Source organism: Caloenas nicobarica, chromosome 2 (genome assembly GCF_036013445.1).
Source record: "Caloenas nicobarica isolate bCalNic1 chromosome 2, bCalNic1.hap1, whole genome shotgun sequence".
In the NCBI taxonomy this organism is placed as follows: Eukaryota; Metazoa; Chordata; class Aves; order Columbiformes; family Columbidae; genus Caloenas; species Caloenas nicobarica.
Genome location: NC_088246.1, coordinates 141,752,850 through 141,774,413, shown reverse-complemented (window position 1 = coordinate 141,774,413; position 21,564 = coordinate 141,752,850). Strand labels below are relative to the sequence as shown.

Here is a 21,564-nt window from a genome sequence, read left to right as displayed (position 1 = left end):
CCTTCCCAGTAAAGCCGCTGCAAGCGTGGCCAAGGAGAGGTTTGCATCCAGATCCAGCAGACCTGTGCATTACTGGGATTCCAAATTCCCAGCAATCGGAACCAGAGAGCTGCATTTGTCTGCCTGACAATACAGGGGATAGTTCAGTGCATGGCCCTATGAAAATCAGATTAATATGTTTGCATTTGCTGTAAATGCAATGATTATCAGAGAACACTGTCTGTCACTTTTAATAGCCCTGACAAGTGCAAAAGGAGAAAATAATGCTGCAGGTGTTCACACAACCTTGTTGTGTAACTGTGCAGAGATTTTGATGGGACTAAAAATGTAAGAACAGGACTGTATTTTTGCATATTTTCATCCAATCAAAATAGTATTCTTTGGTCATATCAGTAAAATAAAGATGTAGGAGGCCTAGCTTTTCAAGAGATCAGTCTTCTTTTTTGAATTGAATCCTGTCTTTCAGGGTTAGCGTGTGACCTCTGGCACCTGAAGGACAGCTAGAGGTACACTGCCCCCTCACCCCCGCCACCCCCTGCAGTGGCTTTAGCAGAGGTTACAACTGGAAACACCCCCCTGTCACATCACACAGCGTTTCCTGGTCCTTTGCTGGTGACGGGTCGGTACCTGTGATCTCAGCAGCTCTGATAAGGAGCAAGTCCTGAACAATCCCCAGTGCCTGCCGGTGCTCAGGGAAGGGAGTACGCAGCGGTACAGCTTCAGACGTTCCCCTGCGTCCCTGGCTGTCAGAGTGATCCCCACTTTCTCTCAGGGTCAGCAGTACTGCCACTTCAGATTTATAAAGATCTCAGAAGTTCAGGGAATTTAACAGAATGATCCATCCTAGGCTGTGCCATAGGGTGCCCACTTACTCATTTTTTTAGACTTCAGTATTATTTTTGCTGTGTTTTCTTTTCTTTGTCTTCTTTCCAACCTTTTCTCTCAGCTAACTATACACCATCTACAACAGCACACCTAATAGCACATGTACCTTTTTTCTTAGTGCCTCATTTTACTGTCATTGGATTACACGTCATTTTTCTATGAGCAATGAGACCACTCCGTTAACAAGCTGACAGTATTATTACTGTTGCATTTGAGGGGGCAGTGCTTGGGGTTCCATAACATGGATTTCTCCGCAGAAACGCACATGCCCGTGCTGCATGGACGGGCCTGCATCTGCAGTGTGCCCAGTGCTGAACTGCAAGAGACCCCACGGGTGATCCCAGTGCTAAGAGGAAAAAAAATCTTTTAGAAACCCCACGGCATAATGTAGCAAGACCAGGCATAATATAGCAGAAACCTAATAGAGAAACAGTAGCTCTGTAGAGACTGGACGTGAGACAAAGCGGGATGTCCTTGGTTTGCAAGCTGAGAAAGCCGAATGTTCCACTAAATGAAGAGCTATGTGACTTTTGCTGTGTAGTAGCAGAAAATGACAACATGCATGCTCAAGAAATTAGGTCAATAAGCCAACAGTGCGGGGGGGGGCACCAGGCTGCAAAGACCACCGGGGGTCAGTAGAGACTCCGGATGAAGACACTCAAATACCAAAGAGAGACTTCCAGCAAAGGGCAGGATTAAGTAAATAATTTACGTTTAATCCATTAACTAAGTGGTAGAAAAAATGAATATGCAATAGGTATTTGTAATAAATACCAAGAAGTGTGCACGCTCGATTAGAGGAACGATCCCCCAAGCATCCGGCACGCTGCAATAAAAGTGCCTGCTTTTTAACACTTTCGAAACAGCGTTAAGGAGTCTTTTTGCTGACTTTTTGGTATCACCAGCCAGCCCCAACTGTGCAGGAAAACACATGAATTTGCATGTCTGTCCCCAAATATGAGTACACCTGGCGAGCATGGCTTGCACTGTTGTCTGCTGATGTGCTGGTGTCGGTGTCAGTGCTGCCGCGGGAGATCCCTGCCTTGCCCTTTCCTCTCCCCCTCCCGGGTCACACATTTCCACTCCCAGTAGGACATCCCACCGGCTGCATCAGTGCTGCTGTGGGTCTGCTAACTAATGAAGCACTGATTTGACTTTAAAAAAAACTCTGGAAAGAAAAAAAAAAAAAAAGGCTCAGAGTGGGAATTCCTTCAGCTGCCATCTCTACTGAAGTCAATGTATCATGAAGTTATGGCCCCAGCTGAAGTATGGCCATTAGACTGTTACTTCAGTCAGGAATCTGTAATCGCATGTCCAGACTCAAAGAAAATAAGGCTTCTACATGATCTTAGATATTTTGCATCTTCTAGATCACTTAGAATTTTTCAGATACTCTGAGTTGGTTTCAGTTTCCTCCAGGCCCAAATGATGAAGTTGCTTTTCAATTTTTGGGACAGGTCAACATTCCACCGGTGACTTTTCTGGCAGTGCTGTCACTCTCCTAATTCACATTGCTAACTGGTGCTTTCTTACACAACCTTAGCAGCATTTTAGGTGGGGAAAAGTGGTGAGAGACCTTCTTCAAGACCACTGCTCTCCACATTTGAATTAAATTATCTCCATCTCCTTTGGAAACCCTGCCCTCTCACTAGGCAAGTACAGAGTAAAGGCCAGGGTGGAGAAGCTGTGAGGGAGGAAGAGTGGCCCTGCTTTCCCTGTGTACTCTCCATTCCCTGCATGCTCAACTTCATGGCCAAACTGAGCACCAGCCTGCAGAGCCCCTGAGCCAGCGTTAACACCCAGCTCAGCCCGTGAAGGAGGTGATCTCCCGGGCTGAGTGTGGCTGGTGGGGCAGGCAGGAGGGCTGGATGTGGCCACAGTGCCTGCTGCCAGGGCTCAGAGAAGTAATGCTGCTTCTCCCGAGGTTGCCAGCTGCTCCCTGGATCTCTCCATCTTGAGACTTGTTTGTTGGAGATGGAGAGGTTGTCTGCTGCTTCTCTCCTTTGCTTTTGTTCCTGCCGTGTCATGGCCTCATCACGGAGGCTGAGCTCAGCATCCCCCGTGAAGGGTGCCTGGGTGCCAAACCCTGCCCGACCTGCCTTGCCCCGTGCTTTAGTTCTCCTGCACCTGCACTGTGAATGCCCACCCGCTCCCAGCTGCTGATCTTTAACAAAACAGTGACTGTTTCATACTGTTTATGGAATTTTGGTGAGGGCAAAGCCTTTTCCTCCTTCTAGTGTTGCTTTCATCTGAGTTGGACTGGCCCTTTGCCTAAAGGACATTTTACAGACCACAGACCCCCAGGAAAGACCTTCACGGCCACAGAAGGGAGATTTGTGGGGTGAGACACCGTAGTGCCCATTTTTGCATGTATTTCCCCCTACAGATCCTTATTCCACCCAGATTTAGGTACAGAATTTGGGGTCCAATGACCAAAGTGTCTGCCAGAAAGTTCTTTAGGAAATGCAGGTGGTTTTGGGTTGTGGGTTTTGTTTTTGTTTTCTGTTTTAGTTTTGTTTTTTTTTAAAAAAACCCACATAGCTGCAAAGAACTAGTCTTATAAGCTCTTATGGAAAGTATTCTATTCTCTCCTCATTTGAGGTTGCAGGGGTACCCTTGAAAACAGCTCCCTCTTCCGGAGCCACGCACGGCCCCCACGTTCTGCAAGACAAAACAAAAGATGTCAGAGTTGAAAGGGATGGCACGGACCACTTCACTCAGCTCGGGGCTCTGCCTGCAAGGGCCTTCCTTCGTCCGCGCCTGACGCCTCCCGCAAGGCTGTGACGCGAAAAAGTGCATTTAAAATCGCTCTGCAAAACACGGCAGGCTGTGCGGCTGGGGAAGGGGAAGGCGACAACGCGCCACCGAGCCGCGGATGCCGCGGCGGGGGCGCGGCGCCTCACGGCTCAGCCAGGCCCCGCCCCGCGCCCAGCCAGGCCCCGCCCCGCGCCCAGCCAGGCCCCGCCCCGCGCTCAGCCAGGCCCCGCCCCGCGCCCAGCCAGGCCCCGCCCCGCGCCCAGCCAGGCCCCGCCCCGCGCCCAGCCAGGCCCCGCCCCGCGCTCAGCCAGGCCCGCCCCGCGCTAGACAGGCCCCGCCCCGCGCTCAGCCAGGCCCGCCCCGCGCTCAGCCAGGCCCCGCCCCGCGCTCAGCCAGGCCCCGCCCCGCGCTCAGCCAGGCCCCGCCCCGCGCTAGACAGGCCCCGCCCCGCGCTCAGCCAGGCCCCGCCCCGCGCTCAGCCAGGCCCCGCCCCGCGCTCAGCCAGGCCCCGCCCCGCACCCGGCCAGGCCCCGCCCCGCGCTCAGCCAGGCCCCGCCCCCGCCCCGACGTACCCGCCCGGTCTTGGATCATTTTATCGAAGGCGTTGACAATCTGCCCAAATTTGGGTCTGTGGTTTCGATCCTTCTGCCAACAGGCAAGCATTAGTTGGTGAAGGGCATTTGGACAATCCACAGGTGGTGGCAGCCGACAGGCCTGCTCAACAGCATTTATTACATCGTGACTGGTCATAGCCCAGCAAGGTCGCTCGCCATACGACACCACCTCCCACACGACTATTCCGTAGCTCCGCACATCACTGGCTGATGTGAATTTTCGGTACTGAGTTGCCTCAGGTGCCGCCCACCGCATTGGGATCTTCCCGCTCAGTGCGCTGGTGTAGGCGGGATCAGAGCAGCCGCCCTCCAAGGAACGGCAGAGGCCGCAGTCTGACACTCCGCAGGGCAGGCGCACCGGCAGCCGGGGGGAGCGGCGGGCACGCGGTGCGCGGCTCTCGCGAGAGCTGCCGCGCGGGGATCCGCGATGCCTTGTGGGAGCTCGCTCCTTTCTGGCTGCCCGGCCATCTTGGCGGTGTGTCTGCGGTGAGCGGGGCTCGGCCCGGGGCTGCGGGCGGGCGCGGGGGCCGCTGCCGGGTGCTAACCCATCCCCCCCTTCGCTCCTGTGTTCCAGGTACCGCCCGACCCCACGAGAGGCAGCAACATGGTGGCCGCGAAGAAGACGGTGAGTGGGAGCGGGCCGCGCCGGCTTCACGTGGCGGCGGCCCGGCGGGCGCTGCGCGGGGCGGGCCGCGGTGAGGCAGAGCGGGCCCCGGCGGGGTCCGGGGCGGCGACTGGGGCCGGCGGAGAGCCCTGGCCACAGCCGGAGCCACTTGTGGCGGTTCTCGGAGCTCGGGCCTTGCCCTCCTTGCAGAGGCTGCCAGCCGCGCCTGCGGCCGCCTCACACCCGCTTCTGTCCTCGGTTCCCTCCCTCGCCATCCCGGCAGGGCCTCCGTGGTTGCTCGGGGATGGGGGAGCTGGTGCTCAGTCCTTGGTGCGAATGGAGCTCGGCTGTTCCATTTCCTGCTGCGTTCTTATCTTTTTCTTAGAGCGGCTCTGGCAAATATGGGTTGCTTGTTAGATGGTGGTGTTCGTTTTCGCAAATGCACCTCTTGTCATGAGCATCATGCTGTCCTGTCGGAGTGTCAGCTTGTATTGCATTTGAATACTTGTTTCTGCTGACCCATATAACACTGCTAGTGTTGCCCTGGGAAGAGACATACTCCAAACCTGGCTTAGATTTGCAAGGCAGAAGCAGCATTTACTTGGATTTGACTAGCTGAGCTTTGGTAAAGTCTTGTCAAATACACTAGGACGTTGCTGATTAAGGTAGATAGCAGCAACAATCCTTTAAGATGTATTTTCTTGTTGTAAGATACATGAGTAAGAGGTATTTTTATGAACTTGGGAAAACATAGTATCAACCCTCTTACGCATAAGCTTTCTTGTACTGCTATGTTAGACTGTTTTTCTTATTCCGCATTGCAAATTATAGGGGAATTATTAAAAGATTGCTCGTATCTGGAATTCCTTCATTTTTGTATGTTATCTGCCATTTTGCAAAATGTAAAGTAACACACAATAATGCTTTTCTACATCTTTTTTTCAGAAAAAGTCCCTAGAGTCCATAAACTCTAGGCTTCAGCTGGTTATGAAAAGTGGTAAATATGTGCTAGGATACAAACAGACTCTGAAAATGATTCGGCAGGGCAAAGCCAAGTTGGTCATCCTAGCCAACAACTGTCCTGCTCTGAGGTAAGCAGGTATATGAAAAAAACAATTATATTTAAGGCAGGTTCTTTGTACAGAAACAGTGTGTACTTCATGTTGATCGCTGCAGTGAGTTATTACTGCAGAGTACTTTGCTGGCATATTCCAGAGTGCTATGAAACAAATGTGATGGGTTGTTTGGTGTGTAATGATTACGGATTTGGATGTGTTGAAATGCTTCCCAACATTTTTCTAGCTTTCTAATTCAAAGAGTTTGTGCTAGTGAAGACACTGTAAGATTTTCACCCTGGGATGGCATTCAATAAAAGTATAATGGGGCTGAATTCCTGTGGTGGTTTTTTTTTTTAAGTAGCATACTGGAAAATAATTTTACAGGTAGGAAAACTGGTAATTAACAGTGATGTAAAATACTTGAAGCACACAAAATCTGCTGTCCAAGTAAGTTATAAATTTAGGTTCCTGGCCACTAAAATTGCTTTTTTTGAGAAATAAATCTTTACTTGCTTCCCAACATTTGTCTTGTTGAATTTCTGGACTCTTTTTGTCATCAAAGGATATTGACAGATTCAAGAAACTGTAAATGCAGAAAACCAGAATTAGATGCTTAAGGAATGGCAGGACTTACATAGGCAGCGTATTAATGGGGATCCCAAAAGTGCTTGAGGAACTGGAATCTCCTGGTGGAAGTCACAGGAGAAAGGAATATAGATTGACTCTTACTTTTTTTTGTTTGTTTGTTAAGAAAGAGACATAGTTTTTTTCATAGCAGGAGTCAGATCTTTGTTCAGCATCTGGCCACTGGCTATTAGCATTAATAATGGTAATCATTTATGTACTTTGGCTTAGCTCCTACAACCTTTTGGAAGTCTGAAAGTCCTGCATCCTCCTCTTCCCTGTAGAAGTGAGCATGGGTAGGAGCAACCGTGAAGATTTGCACTCCAGAAGTGGGTTTACTGTTACATCCCTTCAGTATAATGCTAGATAAGGGATCCTGAGCCACAACACAATAGTGATGTTGTCTGGCAAGGAACAGATGTGTTTTCCTGGTGGGAAGGACACCTGTGTAAGGTTTAAGTGTGACTGGAATTAAAGCTGCTCTCACTATATTACAGTCAGTCAGAATTGTTTGTCAGTACCGTAACACCTGGGTTTTGAATTTCAGAAAATCAGAGATTGAGTACTACGCTATGCTTGCCAAGACTGGCGTCCATCATTACAGCGGGAACAACATTGAATTGGGCACAGCATGTGGAAAATACTACAGAGTGTGCACGCTGGCCATCATTGACCCAGGTATGTTTCTTGTACAGTATAGTGACCAGATGGGTGTATGTCAGTGGTTCCTCCATTCACCTGTGAGCAGCAGTACTGAGCAAGTAATGTGCAAGAGTGATTACTCACTTTGCTGTCCTTTTCTGTCAGGTTTAGCTCTTGATTATAATTTTTTTTCCACCAAGTTCCTGTTCTTTTTGAGTCCCAGGTCCTTAGAACCTGGAGTTGCTGCTGCTTATGTTCGCACGTAGCTCCTTTTACTGCCAAACTCTGTGAGCATGCGTTGTGTCTACGTGTCAGTCTGTAATGACGTTTCAGTGGCTGGGAAGCAACTTATGGTACCTGTTTCTGAGCCCATCAGCTAGAACATGAGCTTGAGCAACATGCTGTTTGCCTCAACCTTGTTTGACTGTTCTGAATCTTTGAAGACAAAGGACTGTGAGTTGTCCTGCTTCCCAGAATAATATACACAAAAATAACCTATATGCAGGTGGATACTAATCCAGGGCTGAAAGTTATATGTTTTATTCTAAAACTGTAAATCTGTGTGTAATTACTATGCTTTGGTAGCACTCTTGGTCCTGGAGAGTTGCTCAGGTTCCTCATAAAGACTGCTAATTAGGTGACTTCTCATGCTCTTTCCAAAATCTTGTAAGTGAAGAATCAATCTTTTGTTTTACTTGTTGACCAAAATGCATACACAGGGATTTAATGATTTCTGTAATAACTTTCACCAACTGTTCCCCAAGTGACATTGGTTTGAATTTGCTGTTTCTTCAGAAAACTTTATTTAGCTTGTTTGCATTCAAATACTAGCTGTAAACTCACTTTTGACAATGTTCCGTTTAGGTTTGATTTTGGTGGGGAGGCTAATAGTAAGCTAAGGAACTGCAAATAAATCTTACCTCTGTGTAACATAATGCGAATATTCTCGCTGTCCTGATATTTTCGTGATCAGGGGAGGCTAGACATTCGCTATATTAAAACTATGCATTGTGTCCTCCAGGACTAGATTGCTGCTCTAGTACTGGCTTTGTAAATGCTAGTGACAGGTACATAATTACCATAAAAATATTGTGTATGGATTAGCAAAATACAGGTACAAGTATTTTTTTTTTTTAATCAAGCCATTTTTTTCTAAACAGGCTGTCTTTATATTGCTTTTAGGTTGTTTCCTATTTGTAGAGTCAGTCTGTTGTGTGTTTTTAACTTTTTGACTTATTCCTGAAAACAGATCTTTCTGTGGGTCCTCTTGTAACAATACATTTTTGTTTCACAGGTGACTCTGACATCATTAGAAGCATGCCAGAACAAACCAGTGAGAAGTAAATTACCTACTGTAAAGGTGTTATTTCTACAATAAAACTGGTTACAGATATGTTTTAAGAAAAATTTGTATTATACCTTTGCTGGTTTTAGGGAACAAACTATATAAATGAAGATTCATTACCACTCCCGTGTTTCTTGTTGTGTTAGAAAAATCCTTCACAGGACAAAACTTGCCTGTTTCTTTCTCTAGAAGTTGGGGATCTTGAGAGGTAAGTGGAGTAACGCTTGATTAAGGCAAGTATGGTGCCAAATCCCAACAGGCTAGTGCTTCCTTAGGTTTTGTTTTGGAGTGTGAATGCAAAACCAAGTCATAATGCAAGGTACAGTAAAAAGTTTGGGATGTTGGTGGGAGGGACCTCAGAGGGTTTACGGACACTAAAAAAAATCACACTTTTTCTAAGTCAATCACAAAGTATTCATGCAAATTATCCCCTTTGTCTTTTCATTCCAAGAGAATGTATATATCAAATGGCAAATAGGATAGCTGCCAGACCTGATGTATAACATTGTACTTTCAATAAGATACCAATTAACTTCTCAGAGCTGATTTTAAATTTGCCCTGTTTTTTTGAAGAAGTTATGTTAGAGACAGATGAGTTGGTGTTCTCAAGTCAGTATTGCCGTGGACATTGATATCTTACAGATTCGTGACTGTTTTGTGTGAGACCGTGACTGCAGGATGTTCCTTACAACGTGATTATTAATTGAGGTGCCAGTCCTTTGCTGACGTGGTAAAAGAAACACCTCCTGAAAAACAGTATGTAGTGGTATCCTTGCAGAACTTGCATTCTGTTTGCCAAAGTATGCCAAAGCACAAGGTACCTTAAAGCTTGCCATTATGTGTCCATGCTCATTAGCTTATCTGAGATCACTTAATCTAGTTTTCCTGCTTCTGCTGTAGAACGAAGTTGTGTATTTCCATTCAGAGATAGTAAAAGGGCAAGCCAGTGTGGTTAACGCAAAGGAGGAAGTGCTGGTGTCTCTATCAAACCTCGGATTTGGATCAATTCAAGAGATAGTTTAGATGCTGCTGTTAGTGTGGAATTAAAGCTAGCAGAAAAGTGCTGTTGCAGCCAAGGGGAAGGGGTAAAACTTGAAGCCACTTCAGCTGGCCAGAATGGTTGGAAGCAATTTGCTGATTTCATTTGTGTCTTAGTGTTTTACAAACACGTGTGCAGCTAGTTGTATTGCCCAAAGAATGTTTTGATAATTACAATACTTGTTGCATTCAGGAAAGTTAGGGAGTCACTGAATGCTGACCAGGGAACAGTAGGGTGAAGTTACATGGTCTGGATGTGGTAACAGAAAAAGTACTTAAAACTTCAAATTGTGATATCCTGATAGTCCAGCTGACATCCCATTTTGCTCATTTACTTTCATCACAGTTTCAACACATGTATAAATAATAAATACCTATTTTGCTTTCAACTGATTTCAGTAGTGTAGGCTTGTTGGAAGTGTATAAGTGAAACCTAATTGCTATGAATGCTGTCCCACTTGTTCTGTTTTTATATATACATACATATATAGAAATATGTATCTCCACAAAATAGGGTGCTTAAAGTACTAGCAGAGTGAGTGGAGGAGGGAAATACAGAAAAGCAAGCCAAATAAATTCATACACAAAGTACTTCAAAACATGGAGGTTTCACTTCAAAAATAACAGCATTTTATTATTTTGCATAGCTTATTTCAGTTGTGTAGTTCTGCTTAATAAGAATTTTTGCTAGTTACTGAATCGTTTATATATATATATATATAAAAAAAATTTTCAGTATTTATCTGCAATCAATGCAAGACAGAACACGTAGTATATAGATGCAGGGATCCAAAATATTATTTTCAACTTAAGGATTTGTTATCTTACTTTGAACCTGTTTAAGAAAATAGCTCTGACAAGTTTGTATGTATAAATATACAGTGTAGTATATACACTTTACGTTTTGATCAGTATTTTAGCCTGTTCTCCAAGTCTTCCATTCTCTTCGTCATTTCTTCCAGTAGACAAAAGTTAAGGAGAGTTACTGATACCATGAATTAATAGAAAAACAGTGTCAGCTGCCTGGTTGCTATGGTCTGAAAACTTGCTCTTGTTTCTGCTCTTTGTTACCCTTTTTGACTCCCGGTAGTTTCTGATATAATACTTGACTGCATTCACTTATTCTGCTTTGATCAGCTGTGTTGAGAAAGCTGTGTGAAGCCCCGTTCATTCACAGACATGTGTCAACATGGAGTTCAGGCTGCAGCTTATTGCAAAGGCTGGTGGTTCTGAAAACTGGCCATTTTCCTGTATTTTAAAGGGAGGGTAAATATTTATGCTAGTTAATGCTGTTTAAAAATATGTTTCACTTAAGCAGATGGAAAACTACATGTAAGCTAACACTAGATTGTAAAACCATATGTAGCTCCATGACTGCTGTACGAATGTCTGCTGATCTTACATGGCTGCCCTATGGTGGTGTAGTGTAGGGTGCTGACTTTACAAAGCCAATGTTCCAGACAGATGTGGAGCAGAGCACAAGCTCCATGGGATCTAGGGCTGTCTCCACTGAAAGTAAGAAGCTGTAGCAATGCAAAGCACTGTACAGCATCGCTTTCCCGAGGAGCACCTCCAGCTGACAGGAATGCTACGTCTGCTGCAGGAGGAGGCTGGATCAGGACTGCTTACCTGACCACCTCTCTCCAAGAGCCATGGTAAGGCTGGAGCTAGGGGAAGCTGAGAGAAAGAGGGGACCGAGCATCAAGAGAGAACTGAAGGTACTGAGGCATACCTTAAAAGGACTTAAGTTGCTGCACTGCACTCTTTGCGTGTGTTTAGTGTCTTATTTTCAGTGTTTTAGGGACTTGCACAAGGGAAAAGCAAGAACTGGGCATGTAAAAGTGGGATCTTTGACAAGAGGCTGATAGAAATTGGGTGGGGTGACAGGCCAGAACAGCTGTGTGCAGCCATCCCATGTCGCAGTGACAGCAGAAGGATCTATCCTCTTGCTAGTAGGGAGCAAGAGTGGGAGTCCCAATTCTGTGGGGACCAGCCTGCCTGTACACCAGGTTTATGTTTAGCAATTCCTCAACTGTCAAGCAGAAGGGATTACTATATGCATGCTAGCATCATCTGAGCTGCTTTCTTTGTAACATCACTGTTTTTCAAGAGTTTATAGAGGCAAAGTTCCATCAGTAGAAACTGCATTCATCTACTGGTAGAAAATGATGGTCTGGATACAAGTCATTGACAGTTTGGATTGGTTCCCTCTAGATTTATATTCAGTAGCTGGAGTTAATTTTTTAGCTCTTTGTCCCTCTCACCTCTTCCCCCAGATCCCTGGGATGGGGACTGGCCAGCGGAGTCTTCAGCAGTTATCAAGAACTAGTAAATCACTCAGGATCTAAGCTGCTCTTCAGATGAGGCAGAGAAATTAATTTTGTAATGGAAACAGGGTAGTTCTTACCCTGTTCTAAGCAGCGGTTGCACAGTGCTCTGGGCAAGTGCTTAGCACTGTTCCTATCAAAATGTGTAGGTCTACAGCTTGGTGTTAGTCAGCTTTTCCATCACCTTGAGTTCTTCTTGTACTCTTAATATCACAAGGTTGTGGAGGTATTTCAAAGTCGTGTAGGTGTGGTGCTTAGGGACATGGTTAAGTGGTAGACTTGGCAGTCTTGATGGTTGGTCTTGATGATCTTAAAGGTCTTTCCCAACCTAAATGATTCTGTGATTCTATGATTTGATTAGGCAGGAGCAGATTTCATGAAGAAAACATGGGTTTGCTGCATAAATAGTGCATGATGCAAAATACTGCACAAAGTTGTGTTGCTAGTTTGCTGCTTTTGTCTCCAAGACATCTGGTGGATGTTACACATACTGTAAAGGGTATTGTACTGACAGCTTCCTTGGGAAGACAGCCTAACTGTCTGGGGGGTGGAGCTATCAGTCTGCACTTAACTAATTTTTATCTGCATAATTTTTAATGCAAAATGAGTCAGTCCTCTGTATTCTTCATTTGAAGCATTATTTTGAGTGACTTGCTGCATCTGGTGCTTCATTAAGCAGTTCAGAAGTGAAACATCTGCTGCATTCTGACTCCTGTAGCCAGTAAATGCTGTTTTGGTACCATCTGAAGAAATAACCTAAAGGAAAGAGTATTAGTCTTGAATTTGACCAGTCATTTCTTTGCTAGCCCTGGAGATGTTTACTGTTAGGGATTATTAAAAGTTAAGGCTCTTATTAATATCTTGGTCCTTTCTATGAAGGAGAGGCAGTTTTCAAGTATTAAAAAGCTTGCTTCCTGGAGAGTAACATTATCTATTAAGTCGTTTAGCTTTTCACTGCAGTAGACTGAGCTATGGAGACAGCTTAGACCTGATGTGTTATAATTATAGTTTCTTTTAACCTGCTTCCTTTGTCTTACATGTAAGAAACAATTATTCTCAAAGGATATATCGCTTGGTGAGTTTTCTTACTTCATTGGTTGCATAGTTCTGGAATGTCACAAGGTTTTCACATTTGCACTGGTCTTTATCTTTTGCTGAAAAAGAGAAACAGTCAAGCATGGACTAAATGCTGAATAAATTGAATGGGATGGGCGAGGAATTGACAAAGACTTCTAAATGCAGAGCAGGTTTAATACAGCTTCCTGTCCTCAAAACAGGTCAACATCCAAAGGAATGCTTTGGGGCAGATTTTGTAAATACTGCAAAGTAGTACACAACACTTAGGCCTATATATTCAAAGAGCAGTCTGGATTATTTTAAACAAAAGTAACCCGATTACCTGTTGTTGTTGAGTGAGTGTGACTGTCTTCAAAAAGATACTTGTGGTGTATTGCAAGATTGGGACAGGCAATGACATCTGTGATGGCTATTGTGGTTGATTCAGGTCCTGCAGGAAACCCCCAAAAAGTCTAAAAATCAAACCCACTTTACTTAATTATACAGTATCGTTTTCTACTCACATGCACAGAGTTCTCCTTAATTATTGAGTAATCTCACTGATTGCAGTGAGGATCATTCATGGAGAGGACTAGGGATACAAAGATGTGAAGGAACCGAGCTGTAAGGCTGTATTTACTGTATACATGATTTTAAGTTGTGGGTTGCAGAACTGAAAGGGAGTTGTGAAGGTTCCTGTGAGAAACAGAAGTGATTGAAAGCTGTGCATGCTTTAAAATATCAAGCACAGTGTTGAAATACAAGTTTCCCAATGAAGTGATTCATTTGGATGGTGTAAGAAGCATGCAGCCATGTGTTTGTTAGAGTGCATCTCAATTTTTTTGTACAAAGCAGATTCGAATTGCAGAAAGCAAGGTGGCTTCAAGGGGGGTGGGAAGGGGAATGGGATGAACAACTCTCCCATAGGTGAATTGCTAGGGTTCTGCACAGAAGGCAACGTGAAGAGGCAGCTTAGCAATGATCTGGAGGGACAAGAGGACACTGAGAACAGCCAACCTGAAGGTTGCGAACCATTCTTATGAAGCTTCCCAGATGATGGATCCTGCTGGTGAGCTGACTCTTTCAAGGCTGGTAGACAGAAATTGGCAAAGGAAATGAGATCACAAAAGGAGCAATAAAAATGTTGACATTCCCTAGAAACAGAGCTTGTAAACACCAGTAACTTGGTGTTTGTCTCTCCTAACACATGGAGAACGCCTCATACCTGTGCAGTTTAAAAGAGGTCCAGTGTTGATGGAAACTCCAGGACTCACCCTTCAACTCAGACGATCAGAGGAATGCTTCCAAAACCAGAAGTGCTTTATGGATAGATTAATAGTAGTAAAGCAATCTGAAATGACAGCAATGTACTTTGTGTTCTTTAGTGGAAATTCTTCCATGTTTCATTGTCATCCGTGAGTCCTTTGGGGTGAGCTGAATAGGAATAAAAACTGCTTGGAGAAGGACGAAATTTCTTACTCTCCTTCAGGTCTCTCCTTTTTAATGGGAAACATGATCAGGGAGTTGAGAGTGTTTAGGTGAGAAGGGTGCAGTGGAGTTTTTGATGCGCTGTAGTTATAAGCAAAAAATACAAGTTTCTAATTCATGAAGTACAGCCTTTAAAATGTAGGTATTTATTTCAGACTCCATGTATCCATACAGGGTGTTTGGAGAGAAATGGAAACGTGGTTTACAGGTAGGTATAACCACCTCCAGGGTCATGCTGCGCACTACCCTTTTCTTGCCGCAAGAGGGTAACGTAGAGGCCGCTTTGGTTCCTTCAGAATGGGTTCTTTTATAGAAAAGACGCTTCACCTTCAATTAACTGTGGAGCCCGTAAAGGCACAGATGAGCAGAAGAACGTCCATTTAACAGCTGTACATGTTGATCAACTGTGCTGGGGCGGGGGGTGAATGGAGCATCTGGGACTCCTTCCCTGGGATAAACCCCAAATTCCTTCACTGAAAGTGAATGTGTGAGGGTGAAAGGGGATGGTGCAAACTCTCCTGGTAATGCCATCAAGATGCAGCAGAGAGGCAGAAGGTGTTCCTGGGCCCCACAGGTTTGTTTTAGCTGTTGGGATGTCAGTTGGTCTAGTGCATTTTGACATGCACAATAATATGCAGCTGTGCTAAGTTGCACTGAGAAGGAGATGAGGCACTGGGTGGGGGCTGGAATGACTGAGCACAAGGAACAGAATCAACAGAGATGAGTGGTTGAGTAAGACCAGAGTTCAGTGGGCAGAACTATGACATTTACATATATCTCAAAAAGCCTGCAGGGGAGCTACCTAGTGGAAGGAACACAGGTTTTGGAGAAGAGTTTGGGGCAGAGAGGTGTGGGATGAGATCACGAGGCAAGGAAAGAAACAAACTGGGTAAGGAGTCCACCAGAATGATCAACTGGGAACAAGGATGGTGAGATTTCCAGTACAGGAGGGAAGAAACAGGTAAGGTGAACCTGCATTGTTTGACCCTGGTTAATTACTTGCTCTAGGAAGTTGTTTAAGAGCTGTAGACTAATGAATGTTCTGTTTTGTAACAAAACCTAAGTACTTTGTTAGGAAGAACCTGTGAGGAAGTGTCTTCAAAGCACTGGCTATTTGCAGCAGTGATAATGATCTGCAATTTGGAAGGAGAACAGAATGTTAACCAGCAGGCTGCTGAGTACTGTCATCTGATCAGGGCTGGGGTCTTGTGATAAAAATAGTATGTGACTGTGTAATTAAAGGCTCCCATAATGCATGTGCCCAGAACAGGGGTGAAGAGGCAGTCATGATGAGTGGGTATTATGGATGACACCGCTGTAACCTTGTTAGTGCTTCCAGTCAGATGAGAAATGAACACTAACCAAAGCAATGAATGGGAGGCTTCTGACTGAACTCCTCTTAATAAGAGGCAAAAGAAAACAACACTTATTTACTAGTAGTCATAAAGAATAATTAATAGTAATAATCAGCTATTCTACAAGGGTGATGCGTTCTTGCAGAATAAAAGGAAAAAGCCTTACTCCAGAAGAGATTTGGGGGCTGCTGCTTCTCTTGGAAACACAGCCCATTAACAGCTGGAACTAGAGATGAGAGGCTTTTGTCAGTGAGTCCATGAAGTTCAGAGGGTTTCCCACTGCCATCACAGGCTGGAGCCTTGGAAGTCCTCAGCTCAGGACCAAGACTGGAGTTTAAATTACTGCTCATGCAGAGGTAGGAGAAAATTTAGGCTGGAAACCAAAACAGGAAACAAAAATGAACTTTCAGCTTGTGTAACAGGCTTGGAGGCAGCATTTCTGGTGGAGTGAGTTGATGAGCAATAGGTATTCCTGGAGTCTCCAGAAAAACAAGGCTGGGTCAGTCCTCAGTGCACAGGTGTGAGGCATTGCATGTCAGTGACAGAGAAGAAGGACAGAAACCGACAAGCACCAGCTCTGCCCAGTTACTAGAGGTATAGTCTAGAAAACTGCCACAAAGGGGCAGGATTCACTTGTTTTTCATGTGGTAAGTAATGTAGTTTAAAAAAAAGGTTGCTAACCACTGCTGTGGGTACCTGAAGGATGCATTTCCATCGCAGAGCTCTGGGGTTTGCTAATGAGTGAGAATTTTTATACTGGTTGCCAGATAGTTTTGGCTTTGGCATCCCCCCAAGTTTTTAAGATGACATGTTGTCATCAGCAGATTATCTGCCTAGTAAGACGGTTAATGAACAGACTTGGTTTCATATTTTCATAGTATTTTTGTATATCAGAAAGATGGTGCTAGAAGATACTTAGGACTGAGAGAAACACAAAGAAGATAGAATCTAGGTAACATTCTCAGATTCTTCCTAGACATCTGTATGAGGAAGAAATGTACTGCTTCTTGTCAGCCAATTTTACATAGCACTGTTACAGAAGAAAATGATACCTGTTTGCATTTAATTCAAGAAAAACAACCAAATAAAAGCTAGTGAAAATTAAATCACCTTACACAATTCTAGTGCTATGACCAATGTTATTCACAGTGGTGTTTCTGAATTTTGCTTCAGGTACCAATTTGAATGTATAAATAATACCAAGTCCTGGGAATGTGTGAGTGGGACAGATGTGCTGTTGTCTGGCTGAGCAGCTTTCTTCTCAGCTCACATTTCCCCCTTCCCCTTGCAAAACTTCAGCTTGGAATGTTTATATAGAGGCTGTTTATGCCGGAGTGAGGAAGGGTTCTTTCTGGAACAAACCACCTACATTTGTGCCGCAAAACTTAGAGCTTATGCGTAACTGAGATCCACTCTTTATAAGCTGGGAATCCATGGTCAGTGAACTACTTCTAGTCTTTTATAAGTATACACAACAGCTCCTGATTATTTGTTTTTCTGTGTCTTGGGGTTTTTGCCACCGATCTTAACAGCAATTTTTTATTCTCATTAAGACACTACAAATCCCTGATTATTTTCCCACATTCCTAATGAAGCAGATCATGCTGCTTTGGAGGGGTGTGGTTCAGTGCATGGCTGACTTAACCATAGAAAAAGAAAGGGGAGGGAGTAATTGATTCTTCTGGGCACAGAAGTGTACATTTAATGCCACTGTTATGAAAATAAAGGAAAAACAACTATTATAGATCTTGGTGATAGATTAAGGGTATATATTCCTCATATATTAAAGGGCACAGAAATGACCGTGAGTGACTTATGCCTTGCAACATCTGACACCAATGATCTACGACCTATACTATGACACTAGTTGTCCTTTTAGGCCTGCAAAACTATAAGCATTCATTCCTCCTTGATCTCAATGAAAATGGAATACTGTTACCTTCACAGATTTGGGCTCTTAGTTCTTCACTTATGTCCTCCATAGCTGTGAAATCCTCAGCATAGAAGAGATGTTTGTATGATGGCTCAGAAGCAATTTCTAGCAGTTCTTCCTCGATCGCTTTTCCTATTCCAACAGCATAGATAATTATACCTAGGTTCAAAAGAAATTTTACAAAATTAATACATCAGCAGTTCTAAACCCTGTTCCTCCATGAAAGGAAAATATGAGCATGAGTCATTTTAGAGAGAAAGGGAGAGCACGAGAAATGTATATGCTGTGTCTCTCTTAAATTGTGTTCAAACAGGCTTAATATGCTTTAGTTATTTAGAAGATGTGTAGAAACTCACTGCTTTGTTGTAATTTAACAGCTAGTTTTTAAATTAAAGAGATGACAGTTGCCTGGCCACTACTGATAGTAAATGAACTCAGGAAGAGTGCTGCAAAACACTCAAGAGGATCACACAAGTCAGCCTCGTGGTTGTACTGAAAGTTCCTGGTTTGTGTATGTCTGTGTACTTAAGGTATGTGCATTAAAGCTAATTACTGGGTTGATGGGGAGACCCATTATGTATCTGCAAATGGGACAGAATCCTGAAAGATGCCAGTATGTTTTTAGAAAAAATATAAATACCTAGTGTTTCATCAGAATCCTCAGGGCACATGGAGACTAGATTCTTGCGCTCTAATGGATACTAGTTGGCTGGGTACAAAGAACAGGGGAAAGAAACTATTTGTGAGACTCGCAGAGAAAGAACCTTACGACAGGGATGCTCAGTGTACGTGTTTCCCCAGCAGAGGTGCTAGAAGGAAAATAAAAGAAGATTCCCAGTTTTCTTCACTCTGAAAGTGGGGCAGGAGGAAGCTGTTCACAGCCTGCTCACCACACAGATTTTAAACAAGGAATGAATACAAAACAGTGATCTTCAATGTCTCCCTTTTCAGCAGTTAATAATAGATTTTTTTATTCTTGTGAACATTTGATCTGATACAACATTTACATCAGTTCTGGTTTAGAAAGTGACCACAAGTAGTACTGATTTTGTGATTCATAATACAGCTGTTAGCTGGATTATGGTGAGGAGATTTGATATCTCTTTTTTATCACAGGAAAATAACAGCTACATGTTTGTTGAATTGCAACTTTAAACTTTTTGCTGACGAATCCTGGGCCTAATACCATAATAAAATATACATTTTCTAACTCTAACATTTAACATAAGCATGTCCTTTTTGTCATCAATCTGCCTACCACTGCACTTTAGTCAGGAAAGTAAAACATTCACCAGAAACAGATTCAATTTAATGAATGGACCAGTCATGCTGAGGTCTGTTGCTTTTTAAAGACTTGGAGATATCAGTGATAAAGCATTCAAGGCCAATTTCATATTCAGCATTACTACATTGCCTATGCTGCAATTACACAAGGGATGGTTTTGGCTTGTAGCATTACAAATATCAGTGTCTGGAACGGAGGTTTCATTCAGCAAGTAAGCAAGGTTGGCTTGTACTTCTTTCCTCCTCCACTCCTGTAAATGCTCCATGTACTTTCCCACATCTCACTAGTTAGCATATAAATATTTGGATTTGTTTTTAGTATTTTAAAGAACCCCACTTTGTTTCTATTTCATTGTACAAGTACTCTTGTTAGCACGTGCTCTTCTCATATCCTTGGATGTTTTTCTCCTTACACAGAGGTATCAGCCCTGACCAGGGCTATACTAATCATGCATCAAGTCATGATTGTTTTATGGAGACAATAAAACAGATGTGCAGCATCTCCTAAAGTCTGGCTGTTTTCTCTGTGGTGTGGGCCATCGGCCACAGTTCTTAAAGCAGTTTCTCAGAAATGTTTTGCAAACAAAAGGGGATCCTTTAAAGGTTGGACCAGATGTTCCTTGTGGTCCCTTCCAACCTGGTATTCTATGATTCTTTATTTTCTTGAAAAGTTTTCAGATAATACTGCTGAACAGCTGAAAAAATTCTGGTTTGTAGTACAGGTATCCTAGAGGATGGATTTCTGTGCCAGACATACTGTGTTAAAAATCACCAGTTTTCAATTACATTTCAACATGAACTATCACCTGACAAGGCACATAGAATGACAGACATCACTACAGCTATATCCTTTTCAAAGGACAACCTTTCAGAACACGATCAGCAGTATAAAATTGGTTAAAAATACAGAATACATGTAAATAAAAATATAACCAATTATTACCACAATATTTCTCAGGAGGATATATTTCTGTATTTTGAAGAGACATGATTGGGGTTTTTTGGTTGTTGCTTTCTTAGTGTTTTCTTAGATTTTTTTTTATGAAGTACCCAGTGTTCCCCAATCTCTGTATGAAATGTTCAGAGCTCGGCATGGCATGCCAGGCAGGTAGCGCTGCTACCTGTGGATTGCACGGAACCCCAGTGGCGAGACATTCATCACGGGCCCCGCAGCAGGGATGACGTGCACACCTTGTAGCAAAGGCTCCTGTGAACACCAAAAATGTGATGTTCTGCCACCATGGTCACTGTACTAGCCAGACTACTATGGTGAACACTCTCTTCATCAGCACATACTGTAGCGCATTCATATTACTCCTACATCTTATTTCTAACAATATTTGCCTTTTAGAATGAGTCAAAACCACCTCCGCTTACCATTTCGCTTTGCTCTAGCAGCCCACTCAGAGACTTCATCTTGGGCTCGTCCGTCTGTAAACACAATGGAGATTCGAGGGACATTTGCTGAAAATGGTCTCGCTCCTTCTGTTTCTGTGAAGCTTCTCTCAAACATTTGCTTCAGGGCCAGTCCTGTCATGGAACCTCGCCCCATGTATTTCATTTGCGACACAGCTTTCTTCATGTCTTTGGCTGAGCTGAACTGCCTTAACGTAAACTCAGTGCGAACTTCAGTGGAATACTGAAGCAAACCAACTCGAGCAGCTTTGGGTGAAATGTCAAGTGCATCCAAGATTCCCAAGACAAATTGTTTTACGATTTCAAAATTATCTTCTCCGAGACTTTTTGATCCATCAATCACAAACACCAGGTCAACTGGGCCTTCAGTGCATGCTGTGAAATGAGCAGAGTGTTCAGATCATGAAAAAACTCCACAAAGCAGAAAAACGGACCTAGATACCCAGGGACTGTATAAACTCAGAGATCACCTGCAGTACCTTGTTCCTGGCTCAGCCAACCTTGCCAGTGTGTCTAAAGATGTTGTGTACACTCTATATCAAAACTGTGCCTATGACTAAGAGTTTAACAAAAATATAATCACAGTGAACACTTACTGAGACATACTGCTTTGCAGAACACTAGAACTGTTAAAAATACATCAGCAATCAATAAATTTTAAGAATGACTGTTAAGTAGAGAGAACTGTATAACTGAAGAACATCGCTAGGATATTGAGACAGAGTTGCCATTGTTTTCTTCCAGGGATAAGTCAGTATGCTAATTTTGCATTTGCGTAGCTGACCAGCATTGAAAGACATGGAAGAGAATCACTGGAGCTGCATTTGTGTTGCAGAAGTAGCAAAAAGGTTATGGTGGTACAAAGAAGTCAATGAAGTCACACTTGTATACAAGGTGAAAATCTAGGAGTCACATTTAGAGTGGCAGGGAACAGTGAGGCAAAAGCCAAAGAGCTCGGGGAAGGCTGAGCGATAAGAGAAGTGTTAGGTAGCCTGCCCTGCAGCTTAGGATGAGGTTCAAGTCTGGGAACAAAATTCAGACAATGCACATGTTTTTTTATAGTACATACATAAACCTCTATTGGCAGAAAAAACAGCTAAAAACTGTAGGTGAGAGAGGAAATGCTAGAAATGTGCCT

The 21,564-nt window shown here is 43.7% G+C and overlaps 2 protein-coding genes and 1 non-coding gene across 8 annotated transcripts in view; 2 read left to right on the top strand and 1 right to left on the bottom strand.

Annotated features, from left to right (window-relative positions):
- The first annotated feature begins 4,655 nt into the window (after positions 1 to 4,655).
- RPL30 (ribosomal protein L30) lies at positions 4,656 to 8,591 on the top strand. Its single transcript, XM_065629122.1, has 5 exons — positions 4,656 to 4,742; positions 4,831 to 4,881; positions 5,806 to 5,951; positions 7,090 to 7,220; positions 8,479 to 8,591. Exons 2-5 carry the CDS (start codon positions 4,861 to 4,863, stop codon positions 8,526 to 8,528), a joined length of 348 nt encoding a protein of 115 aa, XP_065485194.1. The 5' UTR covers positions 4,656 to 4,742; positions 4,831 to 4,860; the 3' UTR covers positions 8,529 to 8,591.
- On the top strand, positions 8,119 to 8,253 carry LOC135986358 (small nucleolar RNA SNORA72). Its single transcript, XR_010605879.1, has one exon. It is a non-coding gene; the product is annotated as a small nucleolar RNA SNORA72 (small nucleolar RNA).
- Positions 8,592 to 10,265: 1,674 nt separating the features above from the next.
- Positions 10,266 to 21,564, bottom strand: part of MATN2 (matrilin 2) — a 70,873-nt gene continuing 59,574 nt past the window's right edge. For 3 of the 6 annotated variants that reach the window (XM_065629462.1, XM_065629467.1, XM_065629463.1), the window contains 6 exons: positions 20,388 to 20,801; positions 17,733 to 17,885; positions 13,968 to 14,039; positions 13,294 to 13,401; positions 12,962 to 13,048; positions 10,266 to 10,528 (listed from right to left, as the gene is read on the bottom strand). In XM_065629462.1, coding sequence (XP_065485534.1) covers positions 10,476 to 10,528; positions 12,962 to 13,048; positions 13,294 to 13,401; positions 13,968 to 14,039; positions 17,733 to 17,885; positions 20,388 to 20,801 — 887 coding nt within the window. In that variant the 3' untranslated portion in view covers positions 10,266 to 10,475. The remainder of the gene's footprint in view (positions 10,529 to 12,961; positions 13,049 to 13,293; positions 13,402 to 13,967; positions 14,040 to 17,732; positions 17,886 to 20,387; positions 20,802 to 21,564) is intronic. The other 3 variants (XM_065629464.1, XM_065629461.1, XM_065629466.1) reach the window with 3 other exon arrangements.

Excerpts from the sequence above, each read along its gene's own strand:
- RPL30 (XM_065629122.1), top strand. The coding sequence starts at position 4,861 with ATGGTGGCCGCGAAGAAGACG. Across the intron at positions 4,882-5,805 it reads TGGTGGCCGCGAAGAAGACG|AAAAAGTCCCTAGAGTCCAT; the intron begins GTGAGTGGGAGC and ends TCTTTTTTTCAG. Across the intron at positions 7,221-8,478 it reads GCTGGCCATCATTGACCCAG|GTGACTCTGACATCATTAGA; the intron begins GTATGTTTCTTG and ends TTTGTTTCACAG.